The sequence below is a fragment of the Salvelinus alpinus genome, chromosome 32, assembly GCF_045679555.1.
Source record: "Salvelinus alpinus chromosome 32, SLU_Salpinus.1, whole genome shotgun sequence".
NCBI lineage: Eukaryota > Metazoa > Chordata > Actinopteri > Salmoniformes > Salmonidae > Salvelinus > Salvelinus alpinus.
In genome coordinates this window covers 7,013,048-7,030,310 of record NC_092117.1, presented here as the reverse complement: position 1 = coordinate 7,030,310, position 17,263 = coordinate 7,013,048, and the positions used below count along the sequence as shown (strand labels likewise).

The 17,263-nt window shown below is 41.0% G+C and overlaps 1 protein-coding gene across 1 annotated transcript; it reads right to left on the bottom strand.

Moving 5' to 3' along the window:
* Positions 1-1,798: 1,798 nt before the first annotated feature.
* Positions 1,799-10,937, bottom strand: LOC139562164 (piggyBac transposable element-derived protein 4-like). Its single transcript, XM_071379565.1, has 4 exons — positions 10,793-10,937; positions 9,340-9,410; positions 2,400-2,604; positions 1,799-2,295 (listed from the first exon to the last, which is right to left on the bottom strand). Exons 1-4 carry the CDS (start codon positions 10,935-10,937, stop codon positions 1,799-1,801), a joined length of 918 nt encoding a protein of 305 aa, XP_071235666.1.
* Between the last annotated feature and the right edge of the window lie 6,326 nt (positions 10,938-17,263).

The window sequence follows — 17,263 nt, the reverse complement described above, 5'->3', positions numbered from 1 at the left end:
AGCAGTTGGCTGCTGTAAAAACGTAGCACGGTGTTGTATGTCATTTCTGCCACATGCACCATTGTACAAGATCACCTTATCTACATAACTTGTCAACTGATACAGTATTGCCTGTATCTCTGCTTGAAATTCATCAGTTTACAGTGTAAAAAATGTAATATTGTTATATACAACCCAGGTATTTCAGCAGTGCATTGTACACTACACAATAATTCCAAATGGTAGCACATACTGTACAGTGACTACACTTTGTCCTTTTGAAGCACAATGGCTGATGGGAATGAGGATGTAGTATTTACATTCACATCCTTATAGGATTTGGTTTTACCTTCTAACATAAATTGATGTCAAATTGATACATTTAAATATAGACATTTTTCAGCAGTTAAACTATACACATTACAGTTTTTTTTATCACTTTAGTGGAATTTTCAATTCTCTTCATACAAAACTCCAAACAGTTAACACATGTAACGCAGCAAGTGTCATATTCAAAACGTTTTATTGTGCGTTAATTTTATTTGAAGACATCTTTCACCAACATTGATCATCCAAAATACCAGAACATTGATTTAATCACCAAAACACAACATAATGAACATCAATTTAGTTATTTTAACAGCCAGTTAATTCAATCAAATAAAATGCAACATACTGTACATGTTTCAAAATTGGCCTTTGAATGTAATATGCTACAATACAGAGCAGGCGTTATGGGCGGATCTTCTTAGGGGGCTGGCCTGCCCTACTTCGAGTGGGCCAAATCTGATGTGACAAGCCACAGACAGAAAACTCGACGAGTGGTTGTTAAAACGACTGTCACCAAAACAGTTATGGACATGGGGCTCATGTACAACGCACTTGAACCTGCCCTACTGTCCGAGTGCTTAGCTTACAGAAACGTAACACCTCTATTCATAGGCACCTGGGCAATGAAACAAATAGAGCAGCTGCACCCTCCCCCTTTCAAAATAGCGGCGCAAACTCATGATCCATTGGGTAATTTGTCATTTTCAATGATTAGTAATGTTTTGAGCTAGTCTGTATTAAAATAGTCAAATATGTAGCCTAAGATATGTAGCCTATTCAATGTGGTGTGTTGTTTAACCCTTGTGTGGTGTTCATGTTTTGGTTATTCACCAAATGTTCGCGGGTCTGATGGACCCACATTATTGGGGTTTTAAAACGATACAGCCATAACAATTTACGCAAAAATACTTAGATGTTGACTTATATCAATTACAAGCAATATAGACAGCATACATGGTTAATATTTGCCATTTACCTCTGCTAGATCACATTTAATCAATAAAAGCGCAATTCATTTTTTTTTTACAAAAATGAATTATCAAGACATAGGTAGAAAAAAAATCATGTTTCACAAGGTTATCACTTTTGCTGTTTATTGCTTAGAACTAAACAAATTGGACGGACAAATTTTACATACAGTATTTTATGGAAATGATAAGAGTCCCACCGAACACAAAAGAAGGCCGGTCTACACACCACATGAGGGAGAGAGTTTTACTGTGTGTGTGTTGCAAATGTATTTTTTGCACTTGATGCATGTGTACTGTGCCTTCCTGTCCTTCTTGGGTCCACACACATCGCAGCGCTTCTTTGTTACGTTACCAACTGCAATCTAGAATCATGAAAACCCTTAGTTCAGGAATTTTACTAACATCTCACTCACACACATATGTAGTTACAGCAGGCCAAGGTAGAAGAGTCAGACACACACACATGCAACATCATCACTAACACTTACGTCCGGTATTGGAGTTCTTGGTTCTGTGGGTCAGGCGGATGGGGCACCAACATCCTCCTCACTTTCTGCAGAAGCTGAGGTCCTTGGGATATGTTGCCTCCTCTGGATTTGAGGTCTTTCCAATGCCTTGCCCAGCTCCTCGAGAAAGAGCCGTCTCCTCTGGAGCTTCCCTCTTTTCCAATCTGGGTTGAACGCCATCCAGATGACAAACGCATTGTACACTGAGATGTCCAAAATGTTGAGGAATATCACAAGTGGCCAGCGTAGGGTTCTTCTTTTGCAGCTGTAGCCAGTCACCAGCTTGCCTAAATTGTTCACCCCTCCTTTTCTGGCTTTGTAATTCATTATGATTTCTGGTTTTTGATGTTCCTGTTCACAGATTCTCCCATCCCTATGCAGCGTACTCATGAGTACCACATTTTTGCCTTTCTTTGGCACGTAGGACACTAGGGACGAGTCGGCCGTGAACACAAACTTAGAGGAATTGATAGGCCTGTTCCGTGTACTCAACAGCTGAGTTGGGAGCTCTGGCTTGTTTTTTTGTGCTGTTCCTAACATCGTCAGCTTCCTCTTGAGGAGCTCCTGTCCCAGCTTGTGCGAAGTAAAATAAGTTCTCACGTGATGTTGTGGCCACGGAGTCCCTGTGTCACATCCAGGACAACCCGCATCCCTTGGTTCTTCTCAGGGGCTCCTCCATCTGCCTTCCCCGTATACACTTGCAAGTTCCACGCATCTGAAGCAGCAGCATCACAGGCAGCCCAGATCTTGATTACAGATTTTGCGGGTTTAGATGATATGTACTGCCTGAAGGGGCAGCGGCCCCTAAATGGCATAAGCTGCTCACCAAAAGTAACGTTGGGCCCAGGGTTGTAAAACAGGGGAAGGCGGTCCCACCCACTTGTCCCACACTGGCCTGATTGCAGCTAGCTTGTCTCTCTGCCGCCGAGCTGGTCTGGTGTTCCGATTATCGAAGCAGATAATCCTGGAAATAATGTGGAAGTTTTCCAGAGACATTGCTGCACGGAAAAGTTTTCTGCCAGTTTCTGCATCCCACAGGGATTCTGTGGATTCCCCATTGGATCTGAAAATCTGAAAACACCAGCAAGGATAAGAACCCCAAAGTATGCATGTAAATGAGTTTAGTCCATCTCCTTCCATCTCTCTCGAAAAACACACCTTCCCTCCAAATTAGTGCAGTCCAGAATGATTTTGTGGATGGTGTCTGGGATGAACAGTTCAACATTTGACTTTAAGTCCTGCATATAAGTAACCGCCATCCAAGTCGGCCTTGGTTGCATCCTTATCACATAGGCAGCCATGTGGGGTGGCTCATTCCTTGGGCAAGAAGACCATTCAATTTCACAATTTTTTTAACATCCATATTTCACCTCCTGCAGGCTGCTGATGAGCTGGTTGCTGACGGGCTAGTCCTGAGGCTGGCTGCTGACGGGCTGGTCCTGGGGCTGTCTGAGGGTCAATCTCATCCTCTTCTTCCAACTCACTGTCAGACTCTGAATTGCCAGAGACAAGATCCTCATATTCTGAAAATTCTTAATCTTCCAACGTGGAAGACACTAGCTTCTCACACTGCAAAAATGATTTCTAAGGCCCTCTAGGCAGACATTCTTTTTGCCATACTGATTGATTGTGGTAAAGAGCCATACACGCAAAGCTATTTATTTGTTGTGTCCCTCCCACAATTTGCACCTGGCTGTGGTAGTGTGGGAAAATACTGCATTTTTTACAATGTATGGAAATAATGTATAGAAATAATGTATTGTAATAACATTGTGCAAGTTCCCGCAAGACGTTGTGTAGTTTCACACACTACAAAAGGTAAAGACCGTGAGAAAAGCGGGAGACAGGCAGGGAGACAGACAGGTTCTTGGTGCTATGTTGAAACAGCAGGCCAAGGGAAAAGGAAGACAGAGTGAAGGCACACAGCAAATCTTTTTGCCAATTTTTACTTGTTTTCACATACACACACTTTTCCAGTGGACCCGAACACCACATATGTAATAAAAATGTGTAGGGGGGTGCACAGTGTGCACTCAATGAAAATGTGTTATTTTACATGTTCTTCACAGAAAATGAGCGAAGGCCAATGAGTCTGAGGTATCATTTATCTTTTAGTAAACATTGAAAATGGGTCACACAGACCCGAACACCAGACAGCGGTTAAAAGGCCACTATTAAACAGAATGACAATTTAAAAAATAACTGGAAAATAATTTATAATAGCTTAGTCCTGTAATTGAAGGCTACAGATTTGTTCAAACGTAAAATCGTTTTATTTTCTGTCATCTTAATTAAGAAGGAAAAGTTCTCAAATTTAGGTTACCGTAAAATTATTTTTGTTCAAAATGTGTGGTTTTAAGAACCAAAACGCAATTACATTATGTATGCAGGCAGTGCTGTTCTATGTTCTTATGAAAGAAACGGTTGGAGACCCCTGCTCTTGTCTTGCCCGAACCGTTCAAATTTGATCCATATTAACAGAGCTACATTATATTATTTTTAATGCAGAGGCGCAATTTCAGGATATATATAGCGGTCAAAAAAGAATCACATTGGATAATGCTAATTATTAATTAATAATAAGTATGCAATATTGTTTTAATGTGAACATTTTTTATTTATTTCACCTTTATTTAACCAGGCAAGTTGAGAACAAGTTCTCATTTACAATTGCGACCTGGCCAAGATAAAGCAAAGCAGTTTGACACATACAACAACACAGATGGAGTAAAACAAACATACAGTCAATAATACAGTAGAAAAATAAATATACGATGTGAGCAAATGAGGTGAGATAAGGGAGGTAAAGGTAAAAAAAAAGGCCATGGTGGCGAAGTAAATACAATATAGCAAGTAAAACCCTGGAATGGTAGATTTGCAGTGGAAGAATGTGCCAAGTAGAAATAGAAATAATGGGATGCAAAGGAGCAAAATAAATAAATAAATAAATACAGTAGGGGAAGAGGTAGTTGTTTGGGCTAAATTATAGATGGGCTATGTACAGGTGCAGTAATTTGTGAGCTGCTCTGACAGCTGGTGCTTAAAGCCAGTTTCAGAGATTTTTGTAGTTCGTTCCAGTCATTGGCAGCAGAGAACTGGAAGGAGAGGCGGCCAAAGGAAGAATTGGTTTTGGGGGTGACCAGAGAGATATACCTGCTAGAGCGCGTGCTACAGGTGGGTGCTGCTATGGTGACCAGCGAGCTGAGATAAGGGGGGACTTTATCTAGCAGGGTCTTGTAGATGACCTGGAGCCAGTGGGTTTGGCGACGAGCATGAAGCGAGGGCCAGCAAACGAGAGTGTACAGGTCGCAGTGGTGGGTAGTATATGGGGCTTTGGTGACAAAATGGATGGTACTGTGATAGACTGCATCCAATTTATTGAGTAGGGTATTGGAGGCTATTTTGTAAATGACATCGCCGAAGTCGAGGATCGGTAGGATGGTCAGTTTTACGAGGGTATGTTTGGCAGCATGAGTGAAGGATGCTTTGTTGCGAAATAGGAAGCCAATTCTAGATTTAACTTTGGATTGGAGATGTTTGATGTGAGTCTGGAAGGAGAGTTTACAGTCTAACCAGACACCTAGGTATTTGTAGTTGTCCACATATTCTAAGTCAGAACTGTCCAGAGTAGTGATGCTGGACGGGCGGGCTGGTGCAGGCAGCAATCGGTTGAAGAGCATGCATTTGGTTTTACTTGTATTTAAGAGCAGTTGGAGGCCACGGAAGGAGAGTTGTATGGCATTGAAGCTCGTCTGGAGGGTTGCTAACACAGTGTCCAAAGAAGGGCCAGAAGTATACAGAATGGTGTCGTCTGCGTAGAGGTGGATCCGAGACTCACCAGCAGCAAGAGCGACATCATTGATGTATACAGAGAAGAGAGTCGGCCCAAGAATTGAACCCTGTGGCACCCCCATAGAGCCTGCCAGAGGCCCGGACAACAGGCCCTCCGATTTGACACACTGAACTCTATCAGAGAAGTAGTTGGTGAACCAGGCGAGGCAATCATTTGAGAAACCAAGGCTATCGAGTCTACCGATGAGGATGTGGTGATTGACAGAGTTGAAAGCCTTGGCCAGGTCAATGAATACGGCTGCACAGTATTGTTTCTTATCGATGGCGGTTAAGATATCGTTTAGGACCTTGAGCGTGGCTGAGGTGCACCCATGACCAGCTCTGAAACCAGATTGCATAGCGGAGAAGGTGCGGTGGGATTCGAAATGGTCGGTAATCTGTTTGTTGACTTGGCTTTCAAAGACCTTAGAAAGGCAGGGTAGGATAGATATAGGTCTGTAGCAGTTTGGGTCAAGAGTGTCCCCCCCTTTGAAGAGGGGGATGACCGCAGCTGCTTTCCAATCTTTGGGAATCTCAGACGACACGAAAGAGAGGTTGAGAGAGATCCTTGATGGACACCTGCTCCAGAGTGCTCAGGACCTCAGACTGGGGCAAAGGTTCACCTTCCAACAGGACAACGACCCCAAAACAACGCAAGAGTGGCATTGGGACAAGTCTCTGAATGTCCTTGAGTGGCCCAGCCAGAGCTCGGACTTGAACCCAACATCTCTGGAGAGACCTGAAAAAAGCTGTGCAGCGACACTCCTCATCCAACCTGACAGAGCTTGAGGATCTGCAGAGAAGAATGGGAGAAACTCCCCAGATATGTGTAGCGTCATACCTACGAAGACTTGAGGCTATAATCGCTGCCAAAGGTGCTTCAACAAAGTACTTAGTAAAGGGTCTAAATACTTATGTAAATATTTTTATTTTTATTTTTTGTAAATAGTTTTTTATTTGCAATATTTTTGCTTTGTCATTATGGGGTATTGCGTATAGATTGATGAGGGGAAAAGACGATGTAATCAATTTTAGAATGAAGCTGTAACGTAACAAAATGTGGGAAAAGTCAAGGGGTCTGAATAATTTCCTTTATGCACTGTTATGTCCACCCACGCTCTGACACTGGAAAAAACACAGTTCAGGCCCGGCTAATACTTATACGCTCGAGAGAGCATGCAACGGACCGAACTGACCAGCGATGGGCTAGTTAGGAGCATCTGACCAATCACAGGATGCATGATCCTTTACCAAAAAGTCATACAGCATTCCTGCACAAAAATAGGAAGTCCTGCAGGATATGCCAAATTGTTTTCAGGGCCACTTCCTGTGGGACAATTCCTGCAAGAATCCTGCAGGATCCTGTAGGAATCATGCAGGTAGTCTTTCAGGAAAACAATCCTGCAGGAATCCTCCAGAATATACAGTGGGGAGAACAAGTATTTGATACACTGCCGATTTTGCAGGTTTTCCTACTTACAAAGCATGTAGAGGTCTGTAATTTTTATCATAGGTACACTTCAACTGTGAGAGACGGAATCTAAAACAAAAATCCAGAAAATCACATTGTATGATTTTTAAGTAATTAATTTGCATTTTATTGCATGACATAAGTATTTGATCACCTACCAACCAGTAAGAATTCCGGCTCTCACAGACCTGTTAGTTTTTCTTTAAGAAGCCCTCCTGTTCTCCACTCATTACCTGTATTAACTGCACCTGTTTGAACTCGTTACCTGTATAAAAGACACCTGTCCACACACAATCAAACAGATTCCAACCTCTCCACAATGGCCAAGACCAGAGAGCTGTGTAAGGACATCAGGGATAAAATTGTAGACCTGCACAAGGCTGGGATGGGCTACAGGACAATAGGCAAGCAGCTTGGTGAGAAGGAAACAACTGTTGGCGCAATTATTAGAAAATGGAAGAAGTTCAAGATGACGGTCAATCACCCTCGGTCTGGGGCTCCATGCAAGATTTCACCTCGTGGGGCATCAATGATCATGAGGAAGGTGAGGGATCAGCCCAGAACTACACGGCAGGACCTGGTCAATGACCTGAAGAGAGCTGGGACCACAGTCTCAAAGAAAACCATTAGTAACACACTACGCCGTCATGGATTAAAATCCTGCAGCGCACGCAAGGTCCCCCTGCTTAAGCCAGTGCATGTCCAGGCCTGTCTGAAGTTTGCCAATGACCATCTGGATGATCCAGAGGAGGAATGGGAGAAGGTCATGTGGTCTGATGAGACAAAAATAGAGCTTTTTGGTCTAACTCCACTCGCCGTGTTTGGAGGAAGAAGAAGTATGAGTACAACCCCAAGAACACCATCCCAACCGTGAAGCATGGAGGTGGAAACATCATTCTTTGGGGATGCTTTTCTGCAAAGGGGACAGGACGACTGCACCGTATTGAGGGGAGGATGGATGGGGCCATGTATCGCGAGATCTTGGCCAACAACCTCCTTCCCTCAGTAAGAGCATTGAAGATGGGTCGTGGCTGGGTCTTCCAGCATGACAACGACACGAAGCACACAGCCATGGCAACTAAGGAGTGGCTCCGTAAGAAGCATCTCAAGGTCCTGGAGTGGCCTAGCCAGTCTCCAGACCTGAACCCAATAGAAAATCTTTGGAGGGAGCTGAAAGTCCGTATTGCCCAGCGACAGCCCCGAAACCTGAAGGATCTGGAGAAGATCTGTAGGGAGGAGTGGGCCAAAATCCCTGCTGCAGTGTGTGCAAACCTAGTCAAGAACTACAGGAAACGTATGATCTCTGTAATTGCAAACAAAGGTTTCTGTACCAAATATTAAGTTCTGCTTTTCTGATGTATCAAATACTTATGTCATGCAATAAAATGCAAATTAATTACTTAAAAATCATACAATGTGATTTTCTGGATTTTTGTTTTAGATTCCGTCTCTCATAGTTGACGTGTACCTATGATAAAAATTACAGACCTCTACATGCTTTGTAAGTAGGAAAACCTGCAAAATCGTCAGTGTATCAAATACTTGTTCTCCCCACTGTATATCCTGCAGGAATAGGAAGTCCTGCAGGATATCCCACAGGATTTTCAGGGCCACTTTCCTATAGGATAATTCATGCAAGAATCCTTTAGGAATCCTGTAGGAATCATGCAGGTAGTCTTTCAGGAAAACAATCCTGCAGGAATCCTGCAGACATTTCTCAAATAAATCCTGCAGGTTTGTTTCCTGAAGGACTACCTGCAGGAATTGTCCTACACCAAAAGGGACCCAAAATCCCGTGGGTACTGCAGGTAATTCCACAAGATTTCCAGGGTCATTTTCCTGTCGGAAAACCTGCCGGATTCCTTTCTCATCCTTCAGAGAATTTCATGTAGGACAATCATTCTTTCAACAGAATGGACAGATTGCACAAGATAAGATTGCATGGCAATTTTATTATCCCAATGAAGAAACAGCTGATGTGTTTGATTGTCCATTTCCCCCGCACTAGATAAAATATTATTTGGAATAAATATGGTAAAAGCATATTTTGTAACAAGAGTGAGAGTAATGGTGACATCACATGAACAGCTTATGTGTATTCGTGTGAAGGGAAACAGATGACTGCAATGATACACTTGGTGGTAGTTAGTTGTAATGTGGCTGGTACACCAACAACATCTGTGAGTATCCATGTGTGTTAAGCTAAGTTTCAAAGGGAGAAATGAGAGGCTGAAACTGTGTGTGGTGTTACCTTCGCCTGCATTGCAGTCCAGTGCTGCCTTCTGTGGTAGTCAGTCTCACTGTTTACCGGCTCTGTCTTAACTGGGAAGGACAGGAGAGAGATGAGGCAGAGTTCAGAATATAACTGCAGAACATCTTGTGAGTTACATGAAAAACAGCAACAAAATAGTGTAAATGATATATTGTAAAAGACAACCTACACACGTTTATCTAGTAGACTACTGGACTAATTGATCTCATAATGAGACAATCGGAAACAGATGACTTTGTAAATGTATTATTTTCTTATGCACTTACCAACTATAATGTGGTGTGGTCGCCTTCTGCTAAACTGTTAGAAATACAAGGTAAAGAATTACAGCGAAATACTAGGTGTGTGTGTGTGTGTGTTTTCTGTGCTCCCTGTATTATAAGTTGTAAGGGAAAAGAAGAGAACTCACATGGTGGTGGTGAAACTGCTCAAGCAAGCAAAAAGTAAGAGAGAAAGTCATGTTGAAATGATCCATTTCTATTTAAATCAAACTATTTGTATATTCAATTGTGACTCAATATATTTCAGTGAAAATAATGTGATATTTCATAAACGTTGTCTCTGTTCCACATTGCATACCTGTTCTATCTAGAGCGTATAGCTAGTACTAAAGTCAACTGTCATTTTTCAACTGCAATTCCAAACCTAAGAACGTGAAATGGCAAGTATGTACTAGATTTGCCGGAAGTTCTATAAGCATACTTGGGAGGTCTGGAAAACAAAGCCTGCATATGACCATACATTTCCGTTCCCTTCGCCAGGGACGCTATCCCATAACCCCTTGCAACACAATGAAAATTCCCCAAACTGCTGAATTAATGGCAGACTGAAGTAGGGTTGCCAACTTTCTCACTACCAAATAAGGGACAAAAGGTCACGTGCCCGTGCACTGTGCCACGGCGGTAAGGGTATGGTGTTGTGTGAATGAATATACAGTGTATATTCATATTCTTATTCAATTGGAAAGGAAAAACATGTGTATATTCCATTTAGTCTATAGCTTTACTAAAACTGTATCATTATGTAAACTTATGTGAATAAAACTCAAAATAAATGATCAAAGAAATCACAATTTGGACCTTTTACAGCAAAAAAACTACTTTTCAAATGCAAAAGTGGAAAAGAGGGGCATGAGTCACTCACCAAGTCTACTTATTTTTTGCTGCTCTTGACTGATTCAAGCAGTCCTTTCTCCTCTTGCTTAGCCAGAGAGAAGTCATTACATGACAAGTCACAGTTCACAAATATTTGATGTTCATTTTTGATCAGCTCTGTGCTGCATCTGTTTCTTGAGTCTGACCATTTAATGGTCATCAGACAGAAAATCTTCTCCATAAAGGCATTTGAGCCTGGCACACTGAGGACAAATGAGACAATCCTGAACATGTTGATCAAGTTGGCTTTCCCTAGGTTTTGGAAAACTGCCACCCACTGGCTTTCTGTATTTCCTCCCGGCTAGCACAAAACTCTTCATAGAGTTGGTCCATACTGACCGTCTCTGTCATTTTGAGGGAAACCACCACCTGCTCCAGGTCAGTGAAGGAGAGCTCCTCATAGAGGCCGATCAGTTTCACCATTACATTTTCTGGTGAGAAATCAAACCACTTGTCAATGTATGTAATGACAGTGTCATAGAACTTCAAAGTCCTGTTGCTGCTTGGACCTTTATGCTGACAATTGTTTGTCCATCAGCTGCTTGGTCTGGTATCGGAAAAAAACTGTTCTGTTTCAGCTGAAGCATCTTAATTTTGAACTTTTGGACTTCCTCGTAAACATCTGTGATGGAGAGCGTTGTTTCCTCCAGCTTTTTTACGAGTTGGTCAAAAACACACCCCACGTTGTGGAGAAAGCACAGATAAATCTCAGCAGCTTCTGTTTTTTCTTCATACTCAAAAATACTCTTCAGTGCCACAGGACAGGTCTCCCTAAGGGACCTGATGTATGATGTAAGAGCTGGCCAACTTTGCAGGAGACGATCGACAGCTGGATGAGGAGAGAGCCATCGTGTGCAAACATGTCGCAGAATTTCACACCACTCAATGTCAACAAAGGCAAAAAAATGCACGCAGTCCCTCTCTTCGGGAAACAGATACTGATAAGTGGCTGTAGATCTGTAAAACAATTGTCTCAATATCCACTGACAACTGATCGTAGGCGTGCTTGCAGGCATTATGAGCGATGTGGTGTGGGGGCTGTGCTTTGGCAAAGTGGGTGGGGTTATATCCTGCCTGTTTGGCCCTGTCCGGGGATATCATCAGATGGGGCCACAGTGTCTCCTGACCCCTCCTGTCTCAGCCTCCAGTATTTATGCTGCAGTAGTTTATGTGTCGGGGGCTAGGGTCAGTCTGTTATATCTGGAGTACTTCTCCTGTCTTATCCGGTGTCCTGTGTGAATTTAAGTATGCTCTCTCTAATTCTCTCTTCCTTTCTTTCTCTCTCTCGGAGGACCTGAGCCCTAGGACCATGCCTCAGGACTACCTGGCATGATGACTCCTTGCTGTCCCCAGTCCACCTGGCCGTGCTGCTGCTCCAGTTTCAACTGTTCTGCCTGCGGCTATGGAACCCTGACCTGTTCACCGGACGTGCTACCTGTCCCAGACCTGCTGTTTCAACTCTCTAGAGACAGCAGGAGCGGTAGAGATACTCTTAATGATCAGCTATGAAAAGCCAACTGACATTTACTCCTGAGGTGCTGACTTGCTGCACCCTCGACAACTACTGTGATTATTATTATTTGACCATGCTGGTCATTTATTTGGGCATTTTTACATGATTAGTAAATACAATCATGCAGTGTCTGTTTACCTAACTTTCTTCTTGTCACTTCCCCTCTGTAACGATGTACGCTGAGAGTCGGGAAGCAAGTTCAGGGAGTGAATACATTTAATAAACCATGAACAGCACACTGACATGAAACAATAACACCTGGGGAAGGAACCAAAGGGAGTGACATAAATAGAGCAGGCAATCAAGGTGATGGAATCCAGGTGAGTGTCAATTAGCGCTGGTGCGCGTGACGATGTTGACAGGTGTGCGTAATAATCAGCAGTCTGGTGACCTAGAGGCCAGAGGGGGGAGAATACGTGACACCCTCCCGTCGTGTTTCACCATTGCATACAAAGAAAATATTTTAAATAATGAAATTATCAAATAAACTTGATCAAGCCTATGAATATGAAAAACTGTTTACAAAACCATTGCACATTAACAAAGGTAGTTGCGGGTCTCAGCAACTTGAACCAGCACTGAAATTTGAGCAGTGAGGTTAATTTCTCCTCCCTTGGCCTTATGTTTCTGCTCTGTTCACCTCAGGTTGAAGCACATCCCACGCCATCACCCAGACAGATGTAAACCTCCCATCCACCAGGAAAATCATCCTTTCCCAGGAGTATAGTAAGGAGTTTATTCAGCAGTGTGCAACGTCACTATGTTAGAAGTAAATCCACACATGTTGTTCTCTATCATGCAGAATTGTCAGCTCATTGTAACATATGACACTCATTCTAAAATACAGACGTGGGTGATTTCTGCCCCAGGGTACTGCACTGTGTGCAAGTTTTTATTCCTGCCCAGCAAACACCATGTTCAACTATTCATTGTCTACCATTTAGACCACAATGAGTTGAGTGAAGTGTACTGAACAAGCTTTTGAATGTGAATCTCCTTGATGTTCCTCACTTTGGAACTAAAAAATGTTATATTCTTTTGAGACATTTACTTTATGTTCGTAATATGTTTTATTTCTTGTTAGATCTAGAGCAAAATGGGTTGAGGAGGGGGGGAGAAAAACATACTTGTCGATCTCCAAGGCATTTCTAGTCAAACGCCAAACATTTCACTCAACGAATACAGCAAAGAGCTGCTGTTTAAGTTCTTACTCAGCACTGTCAACACTTTGTATTCAACACTTTTATAAGCCATAAAATGCACGTTCTTCCTATTTCCACTCAGTGCTACAACAAGAAGTGCAGCAGTAATGAATAATTAGGAAAGTGTATCTATAGGCGTTGTTATCATTAGCGACTTGGATCTTTTTTAATATCAAGGAATATTTCACTTTCTCTGTTCATAGGAGTAACAAAATAATGCGGTGCGACTCGAGTTTCGACATCAGCTGGAAGACGGTGTGTCCCTTTTTGGTCAGTGTCGGTGGAGGAAACGGAGAGCAGAGGGATGTTGAGAGACGGACCCTCGGTCTGCGGCTCTCTCCCTCCACTGAGACTGACCAACAGATGCAGGCACCATCAGCCCAGTAAAATAAAAAGCGAATTATTTAAATGTATGCTCACTCAGCTGTGCCTCACAAGTAATACAACAATGGATCTATTACCGGTGTGATTATATAGCCTACCTCAAATTTTGGCAGGTAAATTAAAGCAAAGCCAGTATGCGGAGATAATGGCCTATAGCTTACTGCACAAACCTCATTGCTACAGTACTGTTTTTAATTGGTTAATGTTGCATAGGCTTACATTTTTTAAGTCATGAAACCCGAGCGGTAGATCTCGGCATGCATTTTGACTCAGAAAGTGATTTTGACTGTCACGTCCTGACCTTAGTTCCTTTTTTGTGTCTCTATTTTAGTTTGGTCAGGGCATGAGTTAGGGTGGGCAGTCTATGTTCTTTTTTCTAGGTTGTTTGTTTTCTATGTGTTTGGCCTGGTGTGGTTCCCAATCAGAGGCAGCTGTTTATCGTTGTCTCTGATTGGGAGCCATATTTAGGTAGCCTGTTTTCCATTGTGTGTTGTGGGTGATTGTTTCCTGTGTTTGTTTCACATTTCAGGACTGTTTCGGTTTTCGTTATTATTCACTTTGTTATTTTTGTATTTTGTCGTGTTCAGTTTTATTAAACTATCATGGACACTTACCACGCTGCGTATTGGTCCGATCCTTCATACTCCTCGTCTGAAGAGGACGAGAATCGTTACATTGATTGCTTTAGCTTATGCTAATAGATTTAAAATGGGCCTAAACCACCATATTAATGAAACCCAAACTGGTTTCATGGAAGGTTGCTAAATCAGCTGTAACATTAGGTTCGTTTTAGACTTGATTGATTACGCTGATTCAGTTGACTCAGAGGCTATTCTTTTATTCCTCGACTTTTGTAAAGCATTTGATACAATTAAACACAAAATCCTAATACATTCGTTGTACACTTTTGGTTTCGAGACTAGCTTTGTCTCTGTTATCAATATGTTTTATAAAGATATTAATAGTTCTATTATGATTAATCGTAACACATCTAAAATATTTCATATTCACCGTAGTGTACGCCAGGGTTGCCCTATTTCAGCTTTCTTTTTCCTTTAAGTTGTAGAATTACTTTCTATCAGCATTTTAAACAACACTGAATGAAAAGGTATTTAAATATTTAGAAAATAAATACAAATATCTCAATTAGCAGACGATACAGCTGTTTCTAAAAGACAAGGATCAAGTTGCTATTGCACTTAATATTATCAAATCACTCATCTGCTTCTGGTCTGGAACTTAACTTAAATAAATGCTAAATACTGTCCATATATAACTCAAATTACCAATCTGTTGAGAATATTCCAGTGAAAGATAACGTGACATTTTTAGGGGTGCACATGGCAAAAAAAACATATTGCCCATCAACATCTAAATTTCTCTCAGCGATGAAAGAAAACAAAATCCAGCTTAAATAACTGGCTCCAGTGTGACCTCTCTATAATTGGAAGGGTTTTACTGTCCAAAGCATAAGTCACATTTTGTCTACCCTGCTTTATCCCTATCTGTAGCCGATCAAACCAGCAAGGATATCAACCAAATTTTCCTTGACTTTATATGGAAAAATAAACATCACAAATTAAAGAAGTCTGTAATATCAAACCAAAGAGCTGATGGTGAGCTTGAAGTACTAGATTTCATTGATATCACCAATGCCTTTAAAGTAAACTGGATAAAAATATGTATGCTTAGCTCTGAATCTATACGATACTTAATTCCCTGTCATATTTTTATGAAATTGTGTGATCTTAAATTTTTGTGGATGTGCAACTATTCTCCAGCAAAATTACCCATCAAACTGTCCAAATTTCATGAACAAGCCCTTTTAGCCTGAAAACGATGTTATGTCCACAACTTCTCTCCACACAAGGCACACATATATTGTTGTTAAAAACAAGTCTTTGTTCTTCCCTAAGTGGTTTGATTAGAAATATGATATTTGTGCTTGATTTATTTGATAAAGAAGGAAATATATTCTCTTATAGAAAGTTCTTAGACACATATAACTTCCCAATACATTATAAAGAATGTAATTCTATATGCAAAGCCATACCTTCAGGACTTACTCAATTAATTAAAGCTCATTTGTGTTTTGGACAACATGTCAATATAGATGCACAACTTATGTTAGACGTTTTCTCCCTGCTGGATAAGAAATGTAATAATACATTCTTAATAAGAAAACTCTAACTCCAAGAACAAGATCTCTCCTAGAGGGAAATTCTGCTGGAATGAATACATTACTGAAATTAAATGGAAGAACGTTTGGTTGCACCCTCACAAATTGTGCATATCAAATAAAGTAAAAGAAATTCACTTTCAAATCTTGCACAAAATAACCCCTTGTAATTACTTGTTGTCTGAATGTATGGACTTAGAGGACATTGTCCCGGACCTGCTGTTTTGGACTCTCCCTCTACCGCACCTGCTGTCTCTAACTCGGAATGATCGGCTATGAAAAAGCAACTGACATTTACTCCTGATGTGCTGACCTGTTACACCCTCTACAACCACTGTGATTATTATTATCTGACCCTGCTGGTCATCTATGACCATTTGAACATCTTGGCCATGTTCTGTTATAATCTCCACCCTGCACAGCCAGAAGAGGACTGGCCACCCCTCACAGCCTGGTTCCTCTCTAGGTTTTTTCCTAGCTTCCGGCCTACCTAGGGAGTTTTTCCTAGCCACCGTACTTCTACATCTGCATTGCTTGCTGTTTGGGGTTTTAGGCTGGGTTTCTGTACAGCACTTTGTGACATCGGCTGATGTAAAAAGGGCTTTATGAATACATTTGATTGATTGATATGCATTTTCTGTGATAAAGAAGGGGAAACTATTATACACATTTTTTGTGAGTGTGACTCTGTGAAGTTATTTGGAGCGAGTTAAGTATCTACATTTTTTATTTCATCAATAAGACCCATGTATTTACAATGAAAGATATAATATGTTATTATTCAAATGAAAACCAAACTACGGAATTAGTCGTTAATTTCTTAATTCTCTCTGGTAAATGTTATACACACAAAAACAAATATTTGAAATCTGTCCCCAAATGCAATATATTTTACTTGAAATCCAATATTTATCAAATCTCTAGAATTAACCAATAACAAAAAAACACTGTATTCTTAGGACTATCATAGGTTTGTACATTTGTAACCCCTGACCTAACTTTTGAAACTCAATTCATGTGTAGTGGTTTTATTATTTTACTTTAATGTTATTTTATGTTTCTTCAGAGAAAATATATGTGTAGTGATGACCCATGTTTTTTTGTTAGTGTATTATAATTTGAAAAAAATTGCCTAGTCATTCAAAAAATCTAATCTATCACCATCTGTTTCAAAACACTTCAAAAGTATAGCCTAACTTGTGACAACAGTACCAAAGAGACAGAGCAAGAGGGATATTAAACCTTACAGTATTTGTCACTTCCAAAAGTTTTTGTCAAAGCTAGTTAGCTAGCTAGCAGCCAGTGCAGTGGTAGAGAACATGCTAGCTAAGCTAGCTAACTTACTCATAACTAATATTCTGAAAACACAACACATAAAAAAATGACTATGCTACCCCCTAACATGTTCACATAAACATTTGTTGTAATTTTATGTATGTTTCTCTGACCTTCTTACCTGTAATTTTTTTTT